The sequence below is a fragment of the Leptopilina heterotoma genome, unplaced genomic scaffold (genome assembly GCF_015476425.1).
Source record: "Leptopilina heterotoma isolate Lh14 unplaced genomic scaffold, ASM1547642v1 Lhet_81, whole genome shotgun sequence".
Classification (NCBI taxonomy): Eukaryota; Metazoa; Arthropoda; class Insecta; order Hymenoptera; family Figitidae; genus Leptopilina; species Leptopilina heterotoma.
This window is the reverse complement of record NW_025111185.1, coordinates 1,886,854-1,908,294: the sequence shown is the minus strand read 5'-3', so window position 1 is coordinate 1,908,294 and position 21,441 is coordinate 1,886,854. Positions and strand designations below refer to the sequence as shown.

Sequence of the window (21,441 nt, the reverse complement as noted above, 5' to 3'; positions counted from 1 at the left end):
AAATCAAAATTCTGTCTAGAAATCAGGAAAAAATAAAATCAGATTTTTCTGTCAAAAAAAAAAAAGAAATGTAAAGGAAAGATTTCCCCTGATTTAATTCTTCCCCCAACTCTCTATATTTATATTTTCTCAATGAAAATGACAATTTTGATAAAGTGATCAACTTTTTGAAATTCCCAGATGTGTGCGGGCATTGGACGCGATGTGTGCGGAATACACCCCACATATCGCCTAAACACGACAAAACCAGCACTAATTTCACAAACGAATAAACGCAGCCCTTGCCAATTGGGGTGATCAAGTGAACCGATACAAATATGTTACATATATCTCGACTGGTTTGGGGGTGAAATTGAGGCAGAATTTTCGGGCGTTGAATTGTATGCGTGATGTGTATACAGAGGTAAATACTGAAAATATGCTCTCATCGACGAGGGGTATAGAGATCAAGAAGAAAAAAAAGAGAGAGAAAGTGACACAATGTGATAACATACACACAACCGCTTGCCCGTGACCAATCAAAGTGATTCACCTATAAACAAAAATTCTTCAAGAGTTTTCCCTCAAAAAAAAGAAGAGGAGAAAAAATGGGGTGAAATTTTACGCGATTTAGAAAATTTACCGCGCAATTCATCTTGTCTGTAATCTTCGTGACCAATTTGGTCAATTCTCTCGATTTATCAGATTTTTCTTCTTTCCTTCATTCCCCATATTTTTTTCCTGACTTTTATCGATTCATAAATTAGGTTTAGTTTTAAATTCTCGAAGCGTTCCCTCTCTCTCTCGATCTCTGACTTTTTTCATATAAGTTAAAAATATATATATCTATATTTATTATTAAAGATTAAAGATAATGACTTTTAAGTACTTTTGTAGTTTATCTTGAAGAGTAATTCTTTCCTTTCTTTTTCAGATAATGTCCGATGGACAAAATGCCACTATTTACGAGAGGTAAGAAATAGAATTTTATTTTCTTGACAAATTTACAAAAACTTTTTTTTTTTGTTCAAATAGGTTCCATTGTGAATATACTTCGAAGATCCATGAAATGTCTATCAATCAGAAAGTTGAATATATTCAGGCGAAAATCGGAAAAATTCAAAATGAGTTTAATGAGTTTACTGCAGGAGGAAGACGTTGCAGTTAAAAATTCTCCACCAGCAAGGCGAGTGGATCATGTAAATGTAAATAATTTCCCTTCAAAACGTCCACTCACCACTTTAGAAAATTTCCACTACGACCAATTTCCGTCTTCAAAAATCAGAAAAAAGGATTTAATACTAAATCCAAAAATTGTTCGAACAATTAATTTCGAAGTTAAAGTTCGCGGTGAATTGGGTTTAATAATAGAGCGAGATCAGGACTCGATGAAAAATAAATACCTTATATCAAAAAATAATTCCGATCATCAACAATTGTGGTTGGGAGATGAAGTAGTAAAAATTTCGAAACAACGAATTCGTGGAACAACTGAATATCAATTGAAGCAAACGATAGAAAATTGTTTCGGAAACGTCGAACTCATGATTTCAAGGGATCCGAAATTTTCTTTCGAGGGAAATTTATCGAACGATTGGACGAATCATTTAAATGAAAGGATCAGAACGAAAAGTGAATCTGAAATTTGGAATTTGCCAGATTCATCAGAAAATATCAATCAAGTAGAAAATGTAACTGTGAGGCAAGATCACGAAATTACGAATAGTCGCTGTAAAATTGTTGGATTTTTGAGGAAAAACGCAAGTTTTGAAGAAATTGAAAACATGGAAGAGGAGAAGAAAATAAAAACAGAGACAGAATGGGAAAAAGGAGGAGAAAAAAAAGAAGTAGTAAAAGTAGAGAAAAGGGAAAAAGAGGAAGACAGTAATCAAGTAACGGGAATGAAAAAGTTTTTTTTCAAGAAAAGTTGTGTAAATCAACCACAGGATTTGATAGTAATTCAATTAGAGAGTGCGTCAGTTAAGAAACTTGGATTTTCCATTGTCGGCGGATCAGACTTGAAAATTAATGATTTGGGAATATTTGTCAAGAACATTTTCCCCTGGGGTCAAGCAGCAGAAGATGGAAAGTTAAAAATTGGTGACGAAATTTGGTTCGTGAATGAAATTAACGTGAAGGGAAAGAGTCACGCGAAAGCTCTACAAATTATCCAGGAAGCGAAAAACAAACCGATGACTTTAAAAATTAGAAGAGGATTTTCGATCGTTAAATTCTAGCGATGAAAGTATTTTTGATAGATAATTATCCAGAGTTTTTTATAGTTAATTATCTCAAAGGATATTTTTTTATAAATAATTTATCCCAAGTAGTATTTTTTTATTTTATTAGAGTAATATTTTTAAAAATTTTGTTGTCACTTTTATTTCAATTTTTCGTTTGTATGGTAATTTACCATAATAGTTTAGTTTTTAATAATTAAGTCGTGATCTTCGTTGAAAATTTAAATATGTAAATTCCGTATTAGTCGATATAGTCGTTGGAACTTTAAAATGTTTAATATCCGTTAGAGTTTTTATTTTTTTTAAATAGTTATATCCCGAACAATTGTTATAAATAGTATAAATAGAGAGATATTAACAATTTTTAAGTTTAGTATTTTAGTAAATTTTAGTTTTGAAAAATTTGAACTAAAAAGCAATTTCACGTGAAATGATCTAATAGCAAAAATAAGTTAGGGGACGTTTTTATATTCAAATTGATATCACTTCTATAAAATTTAAAGAATTTTAATTTTTATACAGTGAATTTTAAAGTATTTTTTTGTACTTTTCAACACCAAAAAGTTTTTATCTTTTTTTTTTAAATATAATTTTTCAAATTTTATAAAATTATATTTCTTTTTTCATTTTTTTGTCATTTTGATTAGAAAACTGAGATTCTTTTCAAATAAAACATGTAAATATAAAAGTGGGACAATATTATATTTTCCAAAAAATTAAAAAAACTTTAAAAAAATTTTTTTTCTTCATAAAAAATTGTTTTGAAAATCTTTTAATTATTTTTGGAAATTTTTATTAAAATTTCTGGAAATAATACAAATATTTACAATTACACTGAAACCTGTCGGATTGCAACTCGATTTTTTGAATTTTTTATTACTGTAAAAAATCCTTAAAAAATTGTTTTATAATTTATTTTTGAAAAAATTTTTACAATATTCTGGAATTAAGCGAAAATAATTTTTCTTGGACATTTTTAAATGAAAAAAAAATTTTAAAATAGAGTTGCACTCCGACAGGTTCGACTGTATTTTCATAAATAATAAAATTTTCGACAGGAATTCAATTATTTTAAAAGGTTTCAATAAAATTCTACGAAACAATTCAATTATTTTCAAAAAATTCAATTAAATACTTTTAAAAAATTCAATTATTTTCATAAATAATAACATTCATTGCAAGAAGTCAATTATTTTTAATATTCAATTTTAAGAAAACTTCTCGAAAGAATTATATTATTTTTAGGAATTTTAATAACATTTTTTGAATGAATTCCAAATTATTGTTCCATTTTTAAACTTCACATAATTTATTAGAAAAAAATCCTTAGCATTTAAAAAAAAATGAAAAAGAGGAAGTTTTTGTAGAAATTGAAAATAGAGGTTTATTTTTGAAAAAAGGGGTTCACATTTTTTTTGGGGAAAAATATATTTTTAGAATTAAAGAATAGACAAAGAATACTCATTTTTCAAAATTTTTTATCATTTTGCTTGGAAGTGTTATTTGCTTTTGTTTATTTTTTTGTTTTTCTAATTTTTTTGTTAATTTTTCATTTTAAATGCTTTGAAATTGGGACTTAATAAAAATCTAATCCAATGTTTTCTAAATTTAATAATAATAAAAATTGAATTCTTATACCGAATTTTATTAAAATTTTCAAAAATAACAGAATACTTTCGAGAATTTTTTTTTTAAATTAAATATATATTAAATATAATTGACTTCCTACAGAAAATTTGATTAAACTTTCTAAAAGTAATGGAATTCCTTCGAAGAATTTTATTACTTTTGAAATAATTGAATTATTTCGAAGAATTTTATTAAAAGTTTTTAAAATAATTGAATTCTTTAGAAGAATTATATTAGAATTTTTAAAAGTAATTGAATTGATTCGAAGAATTCTATTAAAATTTTTGAAAATAATTGAATTCTTGAGAAGAATTTTACTAAAATTGTTGAAAATAATTGAATATTCTTGAAAAGAATTTTATTAAAATCTTTTAAAATAATTCATTTTCTGTCGAAAATTTTATTATTTATGAAAGTAATTGAAAATAATTGTATTATTTCGAGAAATTATATTTCAAATTTCTAAACATAATTGAATTATTTCGGAAAATTTCAATTAAAAATTTTTTAAGTAATTAAATTCTTTCGACGAATTGAAATAAAATTGTATTATAAATAATTCAATTGTTTCCTAGTATTTTATTAAAATTTCTGTAAATAAGAAATAATAATAGTTTATTTGTTAATAAGTGAATTTTTTTAATTCTAAAAATATTTCTTTTTTTTAATAAAAATGATTAAAAAGGAGAAATATAAAAGATGTATTTTTTGTAATAGTTGAAATTTAAGTTCTATAAAAAAATAAGCCTTGGAATTTGTTTCTTTTTTCAAAAATGTTTGTAACTGAAAAATAATAAAATACACAAAAAATGCTTAAAAATCTTGAAATCAAAATCAAAATCTGTCAAGTTTTGTCAAAATTACACAGATTGTTTCACGTGGAATTGCTCTAAAGTTCTTTCTAAATATAACAGATATCTATTTAATTGATAATAAATAATACTATTGAGTTTAAGACTGCTGAGCGATAAAGTCAAAAAATTATATTTAATTAATAGTTAACTTTTTTAAATTATTTTTAAAATATTTTTTGAAATATTTTTTTTATTTAGTATTAAATATTATTTGATTATTAATCTTCAAAAATGAGATTATAAATATTTTCCTACACATTATTGTTATCTCATTAACATAAAAATTCTTTCTTTTCGTATTTTTATTATATTTTATTAGAACCCTTTCTTTTTTTTCTCTTTATTTTGTAAAACCATTCTCGATATCTTAATTTGCATCGTATATGTGTCTCGATTTCTCGCCTTGGTAGTTTAAAATCGGTTCATCGATAGGGAAAGGGTGGCGATTGCCGCGCACGATCGCGTGAGTATGTATATATGTGTACACCGGTTTTGTGCAGAGACGTCATTTCACGAGATTCACTGGTTTGGCATTACAATGCTGATGAGATAAATCAATTGTCACACGAAGTGACTTAATCCAATTTGAGGCTCGACGCTGACGCTTCGTCGACCTTTTCTGCGATGTCTCGCACAACTCGCGTATATATATATCATCAAAAAGTGCGAAAGCTTAATTGGAAGAATTGGACCATTCGCTCGGTTGCTCGCAATCAGATAATCTCCTCTCGGATTCCCTCAAACGATTTCGATGGCGTCTAGCTTCCAATCATTATAATGACATTCGACCAAAAAAAAAATTTTCCATTTTTTTTTTTTATTTAAAACGAAGAAAAAATGTTTATAAATTCCCAAAGATGTTAATCGTTTGAAATTTGTTCTCGACGTGTAGATGAATTATAAAATTAACACAGGGGAGTATTTTTCCTTTTTTTCTCGAAAAAAAGGGTAAAAAAATGTCTTTTAATTTCTTTTTACTACTCAAAGAATTTACTATAAAGGAATTTACTACTAAAAGATTTATAATTTTCAGGGAAAAAACTTTTCGGCAAGATGACAAAATATAATTGACCAGAAATATAGGAAAATATTTTGGAATATTAAAGGAAACTTTTGGAAATTTTCTGGTAAGTTGAAAGAAAAGAATTTTAGCGATCAATCAGCGGTTGATAATTTACTGACTGGTTTACTCGTTCCAGGAGTATGCAGCTGAAGATTCTGTAAAAAGTGTATTACCGAGTTAGAAGAAATTGTCGTTCCTGAGACACTTGACGCGAGATTTCTGCAGCAGTAAAGAGACGAGAGGAGCAACAACATATCAGTAGCTGGCTAACGATTCTTTGCGTTTTTGTCATGTAGAAGCGACTGTCCGCAACGATGTTTCACTCAGCGCCACTTTTGTCTGACGAAAAACTGGAACGTTACATTGCTCGACGTTTTAACACAAAACTTGAAGAAGAAAAAGAAGAAGAAGCAAAAAAAACTATTCACACATGGGTGTGTCTCGAGATATTTTCAATCTCAGAATGGTGAGAAAAAAAAGTGACTTCTTTTCTGAAAAATTTAATGATAAACAGAAAAATCAGGAAAAGACAGAAAAAATTTAATTGGTTTTTCAATTTTTCCAACTAGATTCCTTTTTTAAATTTGTTTCTTCAATTTTTATTTAGAAAAATGAAATATTTTCAAAATTCCAAAAAAAATTCCCTTATTCACAAATTAATTATTTATTATTTACAAAAATTTGAATGAAATACTTGGAAACGATTCAATTATTTTCAATACGATTTTATTTAAAGTCCCCGGAGGAATTTAATTATTTTAATAAATCTTCTATGTTAATAATCGTTACATAATCTGTTCGTTAATAAAAAAAAAATTGCATTGAAAGTAATTTAATTTTTATATAGATTTTTTTTTTAATATTTTGAGAATAATTCAATTATATTTAAAAAATTTTTAATTCTTGTTGAAATTGAATTTTAGTAAAATTCTTAAAAATAATTACACTTTTCGAGGAATTCGATTAAAATTGGATTAAAAATAATTGAATTCTTGCGAAATATTTTACTATATTTATAAAAATAATTGAATTTGAATTGTTTCGAAAGATTTATTAAAATTTTAGAAAATAATTGAATTTGTTAGAAATGAATTAAACATTTTTTTAAAAATTCAATTTTTCTGAGGAATTTTAATTAAAATTGTTTTTAAAATAATTGAATTCCTGCAAAGAGTTTAACTATTTATGAAAAAAATGAATTTTTACGAAGGTTTAATTAAAATTTTAGGAAATAATTGAATTCCTTTGACCAATTTTGTAACGAATTAAGTTAAAAAAATTAAATTCTTTGGCGAAATTTTTTTGTAAATAATTAAATTTTCGCTAAATTTTACTATTTAAAAAAAATAATTGAATTTTTTAGAAGGATTTATTAAAATTTTACAAAATATTTGAATTCTTTTGTTAAATTTTATTAAAATTTTGTTAAAAATAATTGAATTCTTGCGAAGAATTATATTAAAATTTTTGAAAATATTAACAATTAACATTTTCTAGTTTTAAATAAAATTCTTCGAAATAATTCAATTAATTTTAGAAACTTTGAATAACATTTCTCAAAATAACACATTTTCAAATAACATTTTCAATTATTTTCATAAATAATAAAATTTTTGGAAAGGAGTTAAATTATTTTAAAAGATTTGTAAAAATTTCTTCGCAACCATTCAATTATTTTCAAAAAGTTTAATAAAATTCTTCGAAATAATTCAATTATTTGATAAATAATATAATTCTTAGTAGGAATTCAATTATTAAAATTTAATTAATAAAATTTGTTGTATGTTGTCAATTATTCAACATTCTTTAAAAGAATTCAATTTTTGTTATTTTTGATTTTTGAAAACATTAAATTAGAATTTAATTAAATTTTAATTTCAAAACATTTAAAATTAAAAATTAAAAAAGATAGGTACAAAGAAAAAAAACAAAAGCAAATAATACTTCCAATCAAAATGATAATAAATGAAAATTAAGTATTTTTTTGTCAACTATTCAATTACAAAAATATTTTTTCCCAAAAAAAAAGTTTTGACTCCTTTCTTCGAAAATAAACCTTTTTATTTTCAATTTCTACAAAAACTACCTTTTTTCATTTTCTTTTTTTTTAACTAAGATTTTTTTTCCAATAAATTATGTAAAGTTTAAAAATGGGATAATAATTTTGAATTCATTCAAAAAATTCTATTAAAATTTCTAAAAAAGAAAGATTTTTTTCGAGAAATTTTATTAAAATTGAATATTGAAAATAATTGAGTTCTTGTGAATTTTTTTAAGATTATTGATTTTTTATAAACAAGGAATTAGAATTTTTTTAATAATTTAAATTTCTAAGAAATTCAAAATAATTGAATTTTTTATAATTTTACTGAAATTTTCCAATATATTTGAAACTAATGTGAATTATTAATAGAAAACTATATTTTTATTTGTTTTGTTCTTAAAAATGTTAATTGAATTTAAAATAATCAAATTTGTTGAAGAATTTTTTTAGAGAAAAATAAAATAGTTTAAATTTTTGATTGAAAAAATTGAATTTCCAAAGAATTTTTATTTATCAATTGGTGAATAATTGAATTTTTTTCAAACTAAATGGTGCAAATTGCATCTAAAATTATTGAATTATGAAAAAGTTTCAATTACAATTTTTACTATTGTAAAAAGATTAAAATTTAAAATTTTTCCAATAATTGATATTTCGATAAATTTGATTTAAAGTTCTGAAAAATTGGATTTTTTAAAATATTTCAGTTTTGCTTTTTAAAGATTTTTGAATTTTTATAAACAAGAGTCTAAAAGTTTTTTTAATAATTGAAATTTCCTAGAATTATATTAAAACTATTCTATTAAAATTCTATTAATTTTTTAATAATAATAATTCTCGTAATCTTCATACAAGTACGAAATGTTTAAAAGAAATTGAAAGTTGGCATTCCTTATTTTATTTAGAGGGGGAGAATTTTGAGTGTTAAATAATTATTTAACAGCTTCTTTGATCGCGACTTTCAATTTTACTGAAATTTTTTATTTTTGCTTGACACTCTCAAGGCTTTAAATTTTGCTCCAAATAATTCTTTTTTATAATTGAAGTCCCTTGAAGTTTTTTTTTAAAGGATCAGGGAAAAAGAGAAAATTCTCGTGGAAATCAGTGAAAAACGAATTCAAATTTTTGTGGTAACCCTGATAAATTTGTGGAGTAGAATTTTTCTGATTACTAATAAGTTTTCCAATCTTTTTGAAACCAAACGTAAATTATTAACATAAAACTATGTTAATTTACATTGTTGTTAAAAATTTGAATTTTGTTTTTTATTTATTGATGAAAATTTTAATAATTGATAAAAAGATGACGGGGAAGAATAAGAATTTCTTTTTTTCGTGCATTTTAGGAATTTTTAAATGTGTTGGTTTACAGGGTTGGAATAAAAGGTGGAACGAGATTTATTAGCTCGTTTAGTTCTCATCGGAGACGAGGCAAGAAATTAGCAGAAGTAAGGAAACATCGTTCGCTCTTTTATATTACCGTTAGCACCTTTCCTGTAACATTGGTGTTTCATGGTACAACGACTTCAGAGACAACCCGCATCCTCATCGAAAAACATTAAGTAGGTGCCAGTAACACGTTAACGAGTTCACCTGTTCGCCTTCCTCTAATTGTAAAGAAAACTTCTTCAATCCAAACGACAAAGTATGTTTGTACTTCGGTTTATTGTTATAAGGTATACTAATGCATTTTTCTGCTTTAACTTTAATTTTTTTTTCGTCACAAATATTTTACTTTCTATTTTCAAATTGCTCATGTTCAGAACACTTGTTTGTAATTTTTCTTTCAACTTTTTCAATTATTATAGATTTTCAATGCATAATTTATTATTATTATTATTTTCAAATTATTAATTAAAAAAACTTATGTGCAAAACTTTTTTCATAGAAAATTATGTAAAAATTGAAATAGAAAAAAAATTTTCTTAACCGTTGTACTTCAGCAACGTTCCAAAAGTTGGAAATTCAATTATCTTGGTTTATTTATAAACAAAATTTTACTCCTTGTAAAATAGGAAAATTAAAAATTTACTGAGATCAATTTTTCGGTTTTAGAATATTGACTGAATTTTATGTTTTGAAAATTGAGAGGAAGGGAGAGAAAATTTTGTTGTATTTGCTTTAAGTATAACAAGATTTATTTTCTTTTGCAATTTCTTGTTTTACACGTATACAAGAACAAGAAAAAGGAAAAAATTTATAGTTTGAGTTCACAATTTAACTGTACTGTATACTCGTAAAGTAGCATTAAACTTGGCGAATTACGATCAGTAATTACACTTTCATTTCCAATTGAGCAACTCAATCAACAATCTTAAATTGCAATAGAGTTTGTCACCTTTTTTTCCTGACACTCATAATAATTCTAATTTTTTTCTTTTCTTTATATTTCATTAATCAAGTTTGTAATAATAATGTTTATAAAACCATTACGTTCTCGAAACGCGGTGTATTTTTTTTTATTATTATGCAGTTTACAATATTTTTTTATTTTCATATGACAACTCAATCGTGTTTGTTAATAATTGAAATTGAACATTTAATTACTGAATTTTATTAAAATTTTAGAAAATAATTGAGTTTTTTGAAAAATATTATAAATTTAAAAAAAATTGAATTCTTTAATGTTATTTTATTAAAATTGTAATAAAAATAATTAAATTTTACTATTTACAGATATAATTGAATTTTTTTAAATTTTGTAAAATAATTGAATTCTATTGAAATTTTTTTATACCGAATTCAGAAAAAAATTTAATTCTTTCGTGAAATTTCTTTTAAAATAATTGAATTCTTTCACGAAATGTTATTAAAGTTCTATTAAAAATAAAATAATTTAATTTTTGCAAAGAATTTTACTATATTTATAAATATAATTGAATTGTTTCGACAGATTTATTAAAATTTTAGAAAATAATTGAATTTTTTCAAAAAATATTATTAAAAATTTAAAAAGAAATTAAATTTTTTTCACGAAATGTTATTAAAATTCTATTAAAAATAAAATAATTTAATTTTTCCAAAATATTTTATAACGAATTAAGAAAAAAATTGAATTCTTTCGTAAAATTTTTTTGAAAGTAATTAAATTTTTGAAAGGAATTTTACTATTTATAAATATAATTGAATTGTTTCGACAGATTTCTTAAAATTTTAGAAAATAATTGAATTTTTTCATAAAATATTATTAAAGATTTTAAAACAAATTAAATTCTTTCACGAAATGTTATTAAAATTCTTTTAAAAATAAAATAATTTAATTTTTGCAAAAAAATTTACTATTTATAAATAAAATTAAATTGCTTCGAAGAATTTATTAAACTTTCAGAAAATAATAGAATTTTTCCAAAATATTTTATAACGAATCAAGAAAGAAATTGAATTTTTTCGTGAAAGTTTTTTGAAAGTAATTAAATTTTTGCAAAAATTTTATAATGAATTAAGAAAAAATATGAATTCTTTCGTGAAATTTTTTTGAAAATAATTGAATTGTTTCAAAGGATTTATTAAAATTTTAGAAAATAATTGTATTCATTCGTGAAATTTTATTAAAATTTTGTTCAAAAATAATTAGATTTTTGCAAAAAATTTTACTATTTACATTAATAATTAAAATTCTTACGAAGAATGTTATTATTTATGAAAATAATTGAATTCTTGTGAAGAATTTTATTGAAATGTTTTAAATTAATAAACAGGAATAATTAATTAATAAATTCGTTAATAACTGAATTTTTTTAAAGTTTGAATCTGTAATTTTTCAAAAATTTATATTTGAAATTAAAAAATTTTGTAATTTGCATAATAATAATAAATTGAATATCACGTTTGGAGCGCCAGTGCGCATAACATTTGCTAAGTAGTTATTTTATAAGTAATAAAATTCTCTAGAAAAATTAAATTATTTTTATAAACAATAAAATTCTTCCCAAGAATTCAATTGTTTTCATAAATAATAAAATTCTTTAGAAAAATTCAATTACTTTATAAACAATAAAATTCTTCCCAATAATTCAATTGTTTTCATAAATTCTAAAATTCTTCCCAAGAATTCAATTGTTTTCATAAATAACAAAATTCTTCTTGAGAATTAAATTATTTTATTATTATTTTTGTTTCATTAATATTTATTTATAAAAAAGTATTTGTTTTGTTTTAGGAAAAAGGACTGAAATAACTGAAACAGTGACTAAAAGGTGAAAAATGTTAATAATACACTAATGCAAAAGGATTCTTCTATAAAAGTATCATTAGCACATTCCTTTTAGCGATAAGAAGAAATCTCCTGTTATATTACACTTTGAGGAAAAAAAGTTCACCCTTTAAAGAACGATTTTCGTATTCCTATGGTGAGAAATCGTAAAATATGATAAGAGAATCTTAAATCTAGTTGTCTATTTGGCAGATGACCTCATCTCAAAACCATTAGCGAAGTGTATATGAGAAAAACCCGCATTTACCTTTCATGGACTTATACCATACACAAGTTGACTGATTTTCTGCCGATCCTTTTTCAGTCTCTTTCTTAATTGCTCATTTCTCAGGATCTTTGAATAGATGGCAATTCACTCCTGCGTTTTTGATTAAAAATAACAAACAGAAGAAAAAAAAATGAATGAATGAATGAAAAAAAATGATATTGTCCCTGGATCCATTATTCAGTAACGCGGTCGTCTCCGGGCGCTGCCGCCGTCGCCGTTTTGCTGCTGTTGCTGCTGCTGCTGCGTGTATATATATTGGTCAGTAATAAATTTTCACCGGTTGACATAGCACTGTGTTTTCTTGCTGTATCTCTTGTAATATAGTTCCAACCGTGAATTATAAAAAAAAAACTTACTCATATATCGCATGGCTAAAACCGCGAGAAAACGCAAATGTAATTTCACATATGAAAAGCAAACGTTTTTACATAGGGGATAAAAACAAATATAATGTGTATACACGTGATTTATATATTCGAAATCTTTGAATTATTTCAATATAATGAGAAAAGGGGGATTTTTTATTCAAAGTTGATTGAGAGAAGAAAAAATTTCTATAAAAGACCTCGGATGCAATGATTTTTTAAACTTTTATCAACTATTTTAAAAAATGAGAAGAACTTTTTTCGATTTATTTGAAATGATGAGACTTTTTTGACTTACTTTTTAAATATTTACAAAAAAATACCACTTTTTTGGTATAAATTGCAATTTATTTTGATTTTTATAGTGTGTAAAATAACTAGTCAAATCATTCAAAAATTGTATTTGAATAATTTTTTTTGATAGTTAAATTTTTGAACTATATTTCAAAATTTTACTAAAAGCAGTTCAATTCTCCAGAAGAATTTTATTATTTATAAAAATAATTTAATTTTCAAGAAGAACTTTATTATTTATGAAAACAATTGAATTCTTTAGAAAATTTTATTGTTTATGAAAATAATTTAATTTTAATTGTATTAAAAATACATAGTTAAATTCATGAGAAGAATTCTATCATTTTCGAAAATATAATTGAATTTCTGTGTAAATTGTTATTATTGAATTCCTTTAGGAAATTTTTATTTAAATTGCATTAAAAATAATTGAATTTCTGCGAAGAATTGTATTGTTTTTTAAAATAATTTAATTTTTTCGAAGAATTTTATGAATTTTTCAAAAAATAATTGAATTTTGCCAAAAATTTTATTACAGTTTTTAAAAATAATTCAATTCTTTCGAGAAATTTTAAAAAATTCTGCTGCAAATAATTGATGTCATGCGAAGAAATTTAATATTTATACCAATAATTGAATTCCTAAGAAGAATTTTATTATTTATAAAAATAATTGAATTCCTGAGAAGAATTTTATTATTTATAAAAATAATTGAATTCATGCGCAGAATTTTACTATTTTTTAAAATAATTGAGTTCTTTCGAAGAATTTTAAGAATATTTTTCAAAATCATGAATTTTTTGCAAAAAATTGATAAATATTTTAAAAAATAATTGAATTATTTATAGAAATGTCATTGAAATTGTATTGAAAATAATTGAATTCCTGCAGAGAATTTTATTTTTTAGAAACGTGATTGAATTCTTTAGAAGAATTTTATTGTTTATCAAAATAATTGAATTTCTGTAAAGATTTTATTAATTTTTGAAAATAATGGAATTTCTGCAAAGAATTTTATTATTTATAAAAATTATTTAATTCCTTCAAGAAATTTTGTTGAAATTGCATTGAAAATAATTGAATTTCTGCGAAGAATTTTATTGTTTACGAAAATAGTTGAATATGTACTTGAAGAATTTTGATTGAAATTGTATTGTGATTTGTATAATAATAACAATAATAAATTGAAGATTGTGTTTTGCGCGAATTAACAAATTCTTTTTTTTCATTTCAGTTTGCAGAAAGTCCATTATCCGGAATCAGATGGCGATTGGAAGTTAATGTCAAATTGTAAGAAGTGAAGAGAAATTTCTTCGATTCCATCACCTTTATATATATAAATATCGTTAATTGATGGGCACATTTGGATATTGTGTCTCTTTCGCTATCACGCGAAATCGTAACGAGCCAAAGAAGGCGAGAGCTATTAAGCGCAGGGGACTCTTTTACCGCCACACACATGCTGCGCCAAGGCGTCCATAACGCCTTTTAATCACGAAATGAGCCGCCTCTCTTCAAACGCCGAGGGGCATGTTTCTCTTTGGGCAAATTAAGTAAATCAATAAATAACGAGTATTCGCTTCGAAATCCACCTGCGTCACAGACCAAGAAAACCATCTCGTTTAGAGAGACCGGAAGAACGAACTACGTCGTCGTTTCTCTTATGTATTTTATGGGATGCTCGAAGGCTTTTCCGCTAAAACTTAACGCACCTCAAGACCCTTCTTTTTTTCTTTTTCTTCTTTTTTTTTTATTTATTTTTTTGCTTTTCCAACCATCCTTAAAGTTCAAGGATTTTCAACTCGGCTGCTGTAATTAATTTTATTAAAAGCTTCTTTGAGGTGAGCATTCTTCTTTACTTTTTTCTTGTAAATTTTTATACTCAATTTGATGCTGCTCTGTATAAACGTCAAATGGACCATGACAAAGGCATCTTGTAATATTTTCTTCTCTTTTTCCATTTTTTTGTTTGTTTGCTACATTATTCGATTTTTTTTTACCACTTGGAAGAAAAGTGTTAAATTTTTACTTTTTTTGTGGTAAATTACAAATTGCCTGGAATTTCTTGCTAATTTTTACTATTTACAGAGTAAAATTCAAACAAATTTTACTATCATTGACTAACATTTATACTATAATTTCTGAAAAAATTAAAAAATTTTACTGCTTTCATAGTAAATCCTACAAATTGTCTGAAATTTCATAAAAAAAATTTCTACTATTTCGAGATTAAAATTGATCAATTTTTAGTAAAATTTAATTTAAAAATAGTAAAAATTAGTAAACATGAGTTGAAAATAATAATTCTTTTATTGTATTATAATTAATTAATTAATTAATTAGAATAATAATTTTCCTTTTTAAATGTTTTTAATTTTTAAAATAACGTACTGAAATTCATTAAATTCTTGTCAAGTATTTATCGAATGAATTTAACAATAATTGAATTCCTTTGAAGGATTTTATCAAAATTTTTAAAAACAATTCAAAATCTTTCGAGAAATTTTATTATTTATGAAAATAATTGAATTCTCAAGAGAATTTTATTATTCATGAAAACAATTGAATTCTTGGCAAGAATATTATTGTTTATAAAAATAATTTATAAAATATTTATAAAAGTAATTGCATTCCCTCAGGATATTTTATTGGAAATAATTGAATTTCTGCGCAGAATTGTATTGTTTTTTCAAATAATTTAATTTTTTCCAAAAATTTTATGAATTTTAAAAAAAATAATTGAATTTTTGCGAAGAATTTTATCAAAACTTGTAAGATAAATTGAATTTTTTAGAAAAATGTTATTAAAATTGTATATTAAAAATAATTAAATATTGATTTCTTTCGAAAAATTCTTAAATACAATTGAATCCTTTCAGGAAATATTATTAAAATTGTTTTGAAGAATTAAAAATGTTAATATTCAATTTTATTAAAATTATTGATAGAAAATTAAATTCTTTTTATAGAATTTCTATAAGTTTTTTGAAAAAAATAGTTTTTTTTTAATAATTTTAATTGAAAATTATGAAAATAATTCAATGTTATGAATAATTTCTTTAAATTTTTTAAAATAATAGTGGATGTTAATTATTGTAATTAAAAATTTGATTATTGAATTGTATTTAAACATTTTTTTGGAAATAATTGAATTTTTTTCAGAATTACAGTTTTTGAAAATAATCCAATTCTTTTGATAAAATTTTTTAAAAATCTCTTGTAAATAATTGAATTCATGCGATGAAATTTATTTTTTATGAAAATATTTGAATTTTATTTATTTTTGAAAATAATGAAATTTCTGCAAAAAAATTTATTATTTATAAAAATAATTTAATTCCCGCAAGAAATTTTTTTGAAATTGCATTAAAAATAATTTAATTCCTGCGAAGAATTTAAAAATTTTTTAAGTAATTGTATTTCTTCAAAAAGTTTTATTAAAATTGTATTGGAATTAATTAAATTCTTGCGAAGAATTCTATTATTTTCGTAAATAATTGAATTCTTGGGAAGGATTTTATTGTTTATGAAAATAATTGAATTCCTGAGAAGAATATTAAAATTTTTTAAATAATTGCATTTTTTCGTAAAATTTTATTAAAATTGTATTGAAAATAGTTAATTTTTGCGAAGAATTCTATATTATTTTTGCGAAAAATTTGATCAAAACTTTCGAGGAAAATTGAATTTTTTAGAGAATTTTTTTTACAAGTTTTTAAAATAATTGAATTTATTCGAGAAATTTTATAAAAATTGAATTTTTAAAATAATTAAATTTTTTGAAGAATTTTGGTAAAATTTTAGAGAAACAATTGAATCCTTTCGAAAAATTAAAAAAAAAGTAATTGAATCATTAATCGTAAAATTTTATTAAAATTGTTTTGAAAATAATTTAATTCCTGTGAAAAATTTTACTATTTTATAATAGGTAATTGAATTCTCTTTTCCTCTTTTTAGAGTTTTCTCAACGAAATTGGCGAAATTTATGTATTTTTTAATTATGGTTGAAACAAAATCTAGAGTTGTTATTCTCTATTCAACTTCAGTTAATTGTAGGTAAATATAAAAATTCTTTTATCTATTATCAATTGATTAAGTACTACAATTTCTTTAAAAAATAATCGTATCCTAATTTTTTAAACAACTTTTAATTTTTTCTTTTACATTTTTCAGATTTTTCTCAAGGAAGATATCGACATTTGAATATTTTTCAGTTATGATTAGAACAGAATCTGCAGTTCCATTATTATTGTCGTCAACTTCAGTTTATTATACAGGTAAAATTCAGAATTCATTTATAGCATTATAATTAACTCATTCATTAATTAACTACTACTTATGAATAAGTATTTTTAATTACAATTTTTACTAATTTTATAATTTTACCCACAGGATTTAAAAAATAATTAGGACCGAAAAATTGAGCAAGTTTAAGGGCAATTATCAAAAGAGGAAAAAAAATTGTTTCGAAATAATTTTTCCCGAGTCTTTAAACTGAGAAAAATTTGTATGTTTCTTCTTGTCGTTGTGCACGTTCGAAACACGTGTACTTTAAAAGACATTAAACTTCTGCGAATGAAAAGTTACACCTCTTAAAAGAAACTTAAACTTTTGCTCTGGTATATATATTTTTTTCAATGCCCGCTCATATCAGTATCTTATAATATTAAAGCTCATCCCTTCAAAAGATGTGAGATAATAATGATCGCATCTCGAAATTTTGCAAATTCACTTTAGCAATCGTAAATTAAATTTTATGCACTTTTTTCTTCTGTATAACGAGGCAATTTTTATTATCGACTTTTGTCGAAACCATACTCTTTTCTCGCTTCTCGTAATACGACTTGATTCACATATTTACTAACTCCTTTTTTTTATCGCAGGAGAAGAAGACTTTGTCGCGAGAGAAGAGTTGGGACCGCGCGAGGAGAAACGGCGCCATGGTTTTGGGATCCTTCACAAAGGAGTCATGGCGAGAGTTGGTAGTCTCAAGATCTAATATGGGTAGTTATTTGTCGGCGCCGATGTTGGTTTTTCGGGGAGGATGTGTGTTCCACCACGTATGTGAGTGAGGCCCCCTGCGGTAACGAATCCGCCTGGGACCCAAGGCCCTTTTCTCTCTCGTCCTCATATTCCTTCGCGATACTTCTCTCGCGTTCTCGCAGCTCGACAAATTGTTGTTTTTCTTTTTCCCCTCACGTAATCTTCTCTCCAACTCTTCCTTCTCGCGAGGGTATTTACTCGTATGGTTCTCTTTGCACTCTTTGAAAGATCTCTGGCCCCTGATGCTTGCGAAGAAGAAAGTTGTATGTATATAGATAGGACCATCAGAGAAAAAAAAAAAAAAAAAAAAAAATCAGCGACCATCGTCGCTCATATGTCAAACTTATCGCGCACGTTTTGTACCTCGTGTAATATTTCACGCGTGTACATAATATCGAAGATTTCTTTTCTATTAACATTCCAAGTGGTATTCGATATATACCTATAAGTTTTCCATATTTTGTCGAGTGTCATTTCTTCTCGTTGTGACTGCGTTGTATATCGCATGTGAAGATCTTGCGCTGGGATTTTTATTCAATATCATATGTACACTTTGGAGGAGTGGAAAATTTAGTTGTGGGAACTTTTGCTGTGGTTTATTAATTCTTCCTTTTTTATGTTCAGGATTGCCGCACAGGTCAGAAAAGTCAGGGAAAAGTCAGGGATTTTTATTAAAAGTATACTGGAAAAAATTTCATTTTTAAAATTTTTTTTTAAATTATGAATTTTGGAGTCTTTTTTGCTTGCCTCATAAAACTATATGAAATTACCAAGAATTCTAATACAAAACCTTCTTTTTCTATTACTGACAATAATTTCTTTTCTTAATAATTTAATTCTTCAAGAACTATCGAATAAAATTATTACTTATAAACTATTTAATGAATAATTTTAATTAAAAATTTACTTTCAAAATTAATTAGATTTCAAAAGAGTTGCGTTTAGAAAATATAAATTTTTAATGAATTTAAATACAAATGTTTTTCAACACAATTCTTCTTAAGAATTCAATTTTTTCACAAATAACACATTTTTTATGGGAATTAAATTATTTTAAGAAAATTTGATTACAGAAATTCAATTATTTTCAAAAGTGAAAAACTTCTTCGCATAAATTCGATTATGTTCAAAAATTTAAAAAAAAAACCCTCATCAAAATTTTAATTATCTTTATAAATAATAAAATTTTTCTCCAAAATTCAATTAATTTCAAAAAATTTAATAAAATTTTTGGCAAAATTTCAATTATTTTCAAAAATTTTCCTCAATTAAATGATTTTCAATATCTACTATTTTAATAAAATTTTCCAAAAGAATTCAATTTTTTAAACAAAATTTTAATAAAAATTTCACAGAAATTCAATTACTTACCAATTTTTTTTTATAAATTTCTTCCAACCAATTCAAGAATTTTCAATTTTTTAATGAAGTTTCTCGAAAGAATTCAAATATGTTCAGAGAATTTGTAAAAAAATAGTTCTGAGAAACTCAATTATTTCGAAAAATTTTAATAAAATACTTTTTAAAAAATAAGTTATTAAAATTGCAATTTTAATAAAAATTTTCCTGTACAATTCAATTATTTTCAAAACAATTCTCCTTAAGAATTCAATTATTTTCATAAATAATACATTTTTTTAAAGAAATTCAATTATTTAAAAAAATTTGAATAAAATTCTTTGCAAGAAATCAATTATTTTCATAAATAATAAAATTTTTTTCGAGAATTCAATTGTTTTAAAAAATGCTTTTATACATTTGAAAATTGTAATAAAATCGATCGTAGAATACAATTATTATCGTAAAATATTATATTCTTTCTAGGAATACAGTTATTGTGAAAAATATTAATAAAAATCTTAGAAACAATTCAATTATTTTCGTAAAAAATAAAATTCTTTGAAGCAATTCAATTATTTAAGAAATTTTATTAAAATTCTTCCTAAGAATTCAAATCTTTTTTAAAAATGAACATTTTCACAGGAATTGAATTATTTAAAAAAAATTTAATAAAATTCGTCGTCAGATTTCAATTATATTCAATTTTTTAAAGAAATTTCTCAAAACACTACTTATTTTCAAAAAGTTTTAAAAAATTCTTAGAAATTCAATATAATTTAAAGAAATTTGAATAAAATTCTTCACAAGAAATTAATTATTTTCTATTAATTTTATTTTTCTCCGGAATTCAATTATTTTCACAAATAAAATTTTTTACAAGAATTTAATTATTTAAAACAATTTTTAATAAAATTCGTTCCAAGAAGTTAATTATTTTCATAAATAACAAAACTTATCACAGAATTTCAATTATTTTTTTATACAATTTTAAATAAAATGTTAGGAATTATTGCTTCTTAAAATTTTTTTTTAATTCGCCGAAAGAATTCAATAATTTAAAGAAATATTGATAAAATTCTTCATAAAAAAATTCAATTTTAATATATATAGGTATATTAATTTATTTAATATGTTATTTATTTTTGTATTTAAATAATTGAATTCTCGAAAAATTTTCTAATAAAAATTGATTAAAAATTGAATTTCACTGAAAATTTTAAATTATAATTGAATATTAAAAGCATTATAGCGTGAATTTTGAGAAATAATTGAATTTTGAAAAGAGTTCAAATTAAAATCTTTGAGAATTTGAATTTATAGTTACAATATTCTTATGATATAAAATAATGATTTATGTTTTATGATAATATTCTCATAAGTTATTCAATTTCAGAGGGTTTGAATTTGAAAATCTTAATTCTTATGGAAAAATAATAATGATTAAATATTTATTTAAAAACAAAGTTAATGATGTTTTCAAATAATTTTGCAATTAAAGAAATTCGTAAAGAAATGTAATAGAACATTTTTTTGAGTATCTAATAATTTTTGGGGTGAATCAGAATTTTCTTCAGGGTCAGGGAAAAAGTCAAACTTTTTTCTAGAAATCAGGGAAAAGTCAGGGATGAACAAAATTTAATTTTTGTGGCAACCCTGATGTTTCTCTTCTCCCCTTTAGGCGAGGTTTTTTTCTGCAGGAGAAGAAAAAATTATATGCGATCTTTTGAATTTTAAAGAGAAAATTTGAAAACAAAAGTATTTTTTAAATTGAGAGATTGATTCGGAAAAATTGTTAACTTCTTCCACCTTTAAAAGTATTTTTTGTTCAGTGATTATCTGAAATTAATTTTATTTGGACCTATAAAAAATTTCTGTATTTTTGTGCAATTTTTATTTTTTTTCTGATTACAGTACAAAAGCTGGCAAAAGTCTGTTATTGAAAGGAACAAACTGCAATGAAAAAAATAATATTTGTTGATTATTACAAAAATTATCCTGGCGCCTGTGCGAGATTGGCTAAAGAGAGAAAGAGAGAGAGAAGAGAAAAAAATACTGGGTAATGCGACTCATGGTAACTGCTTTGTGAATTGAACATCCGACTCTCTTCGG

The 21,441-nt window shown here is 23.6% G+C and overlaps 1 protein-coding gene across 2 annotated transcripts in view; it reads left to right on the top strand.

Moving 5' to 3' along the window:
- LOC122511313 (PDZ domain-containing protein 2-like) overlaps positions 1-2,281 on the top strand; it is a 43,536-nt gene extending 41,255 nt beyond the window's left edge. For both annotated transcript variants that reach the window (XM_043626471.1, XM_043626472.1), the window contains 2 exons: positions 914-951; positions 1,015-2,281. In XM_043626471.1, coding sequence (XP_043482406.1) covers positions 924-951; positions 1,015-2,216 — 1,230 coding nt within the window. In that variant the 5' untranslated portion in view covers positions 914-923 and the 3' untranslated portion in view covers positions 2,217-2,281. The remainder of the gene's footprint in view (positions 1-913; positions 952-1,014) is intronic.
- The last annotated feature ends 19,160 nt before the right edge of the window (positions 2,282-21,441 follow it).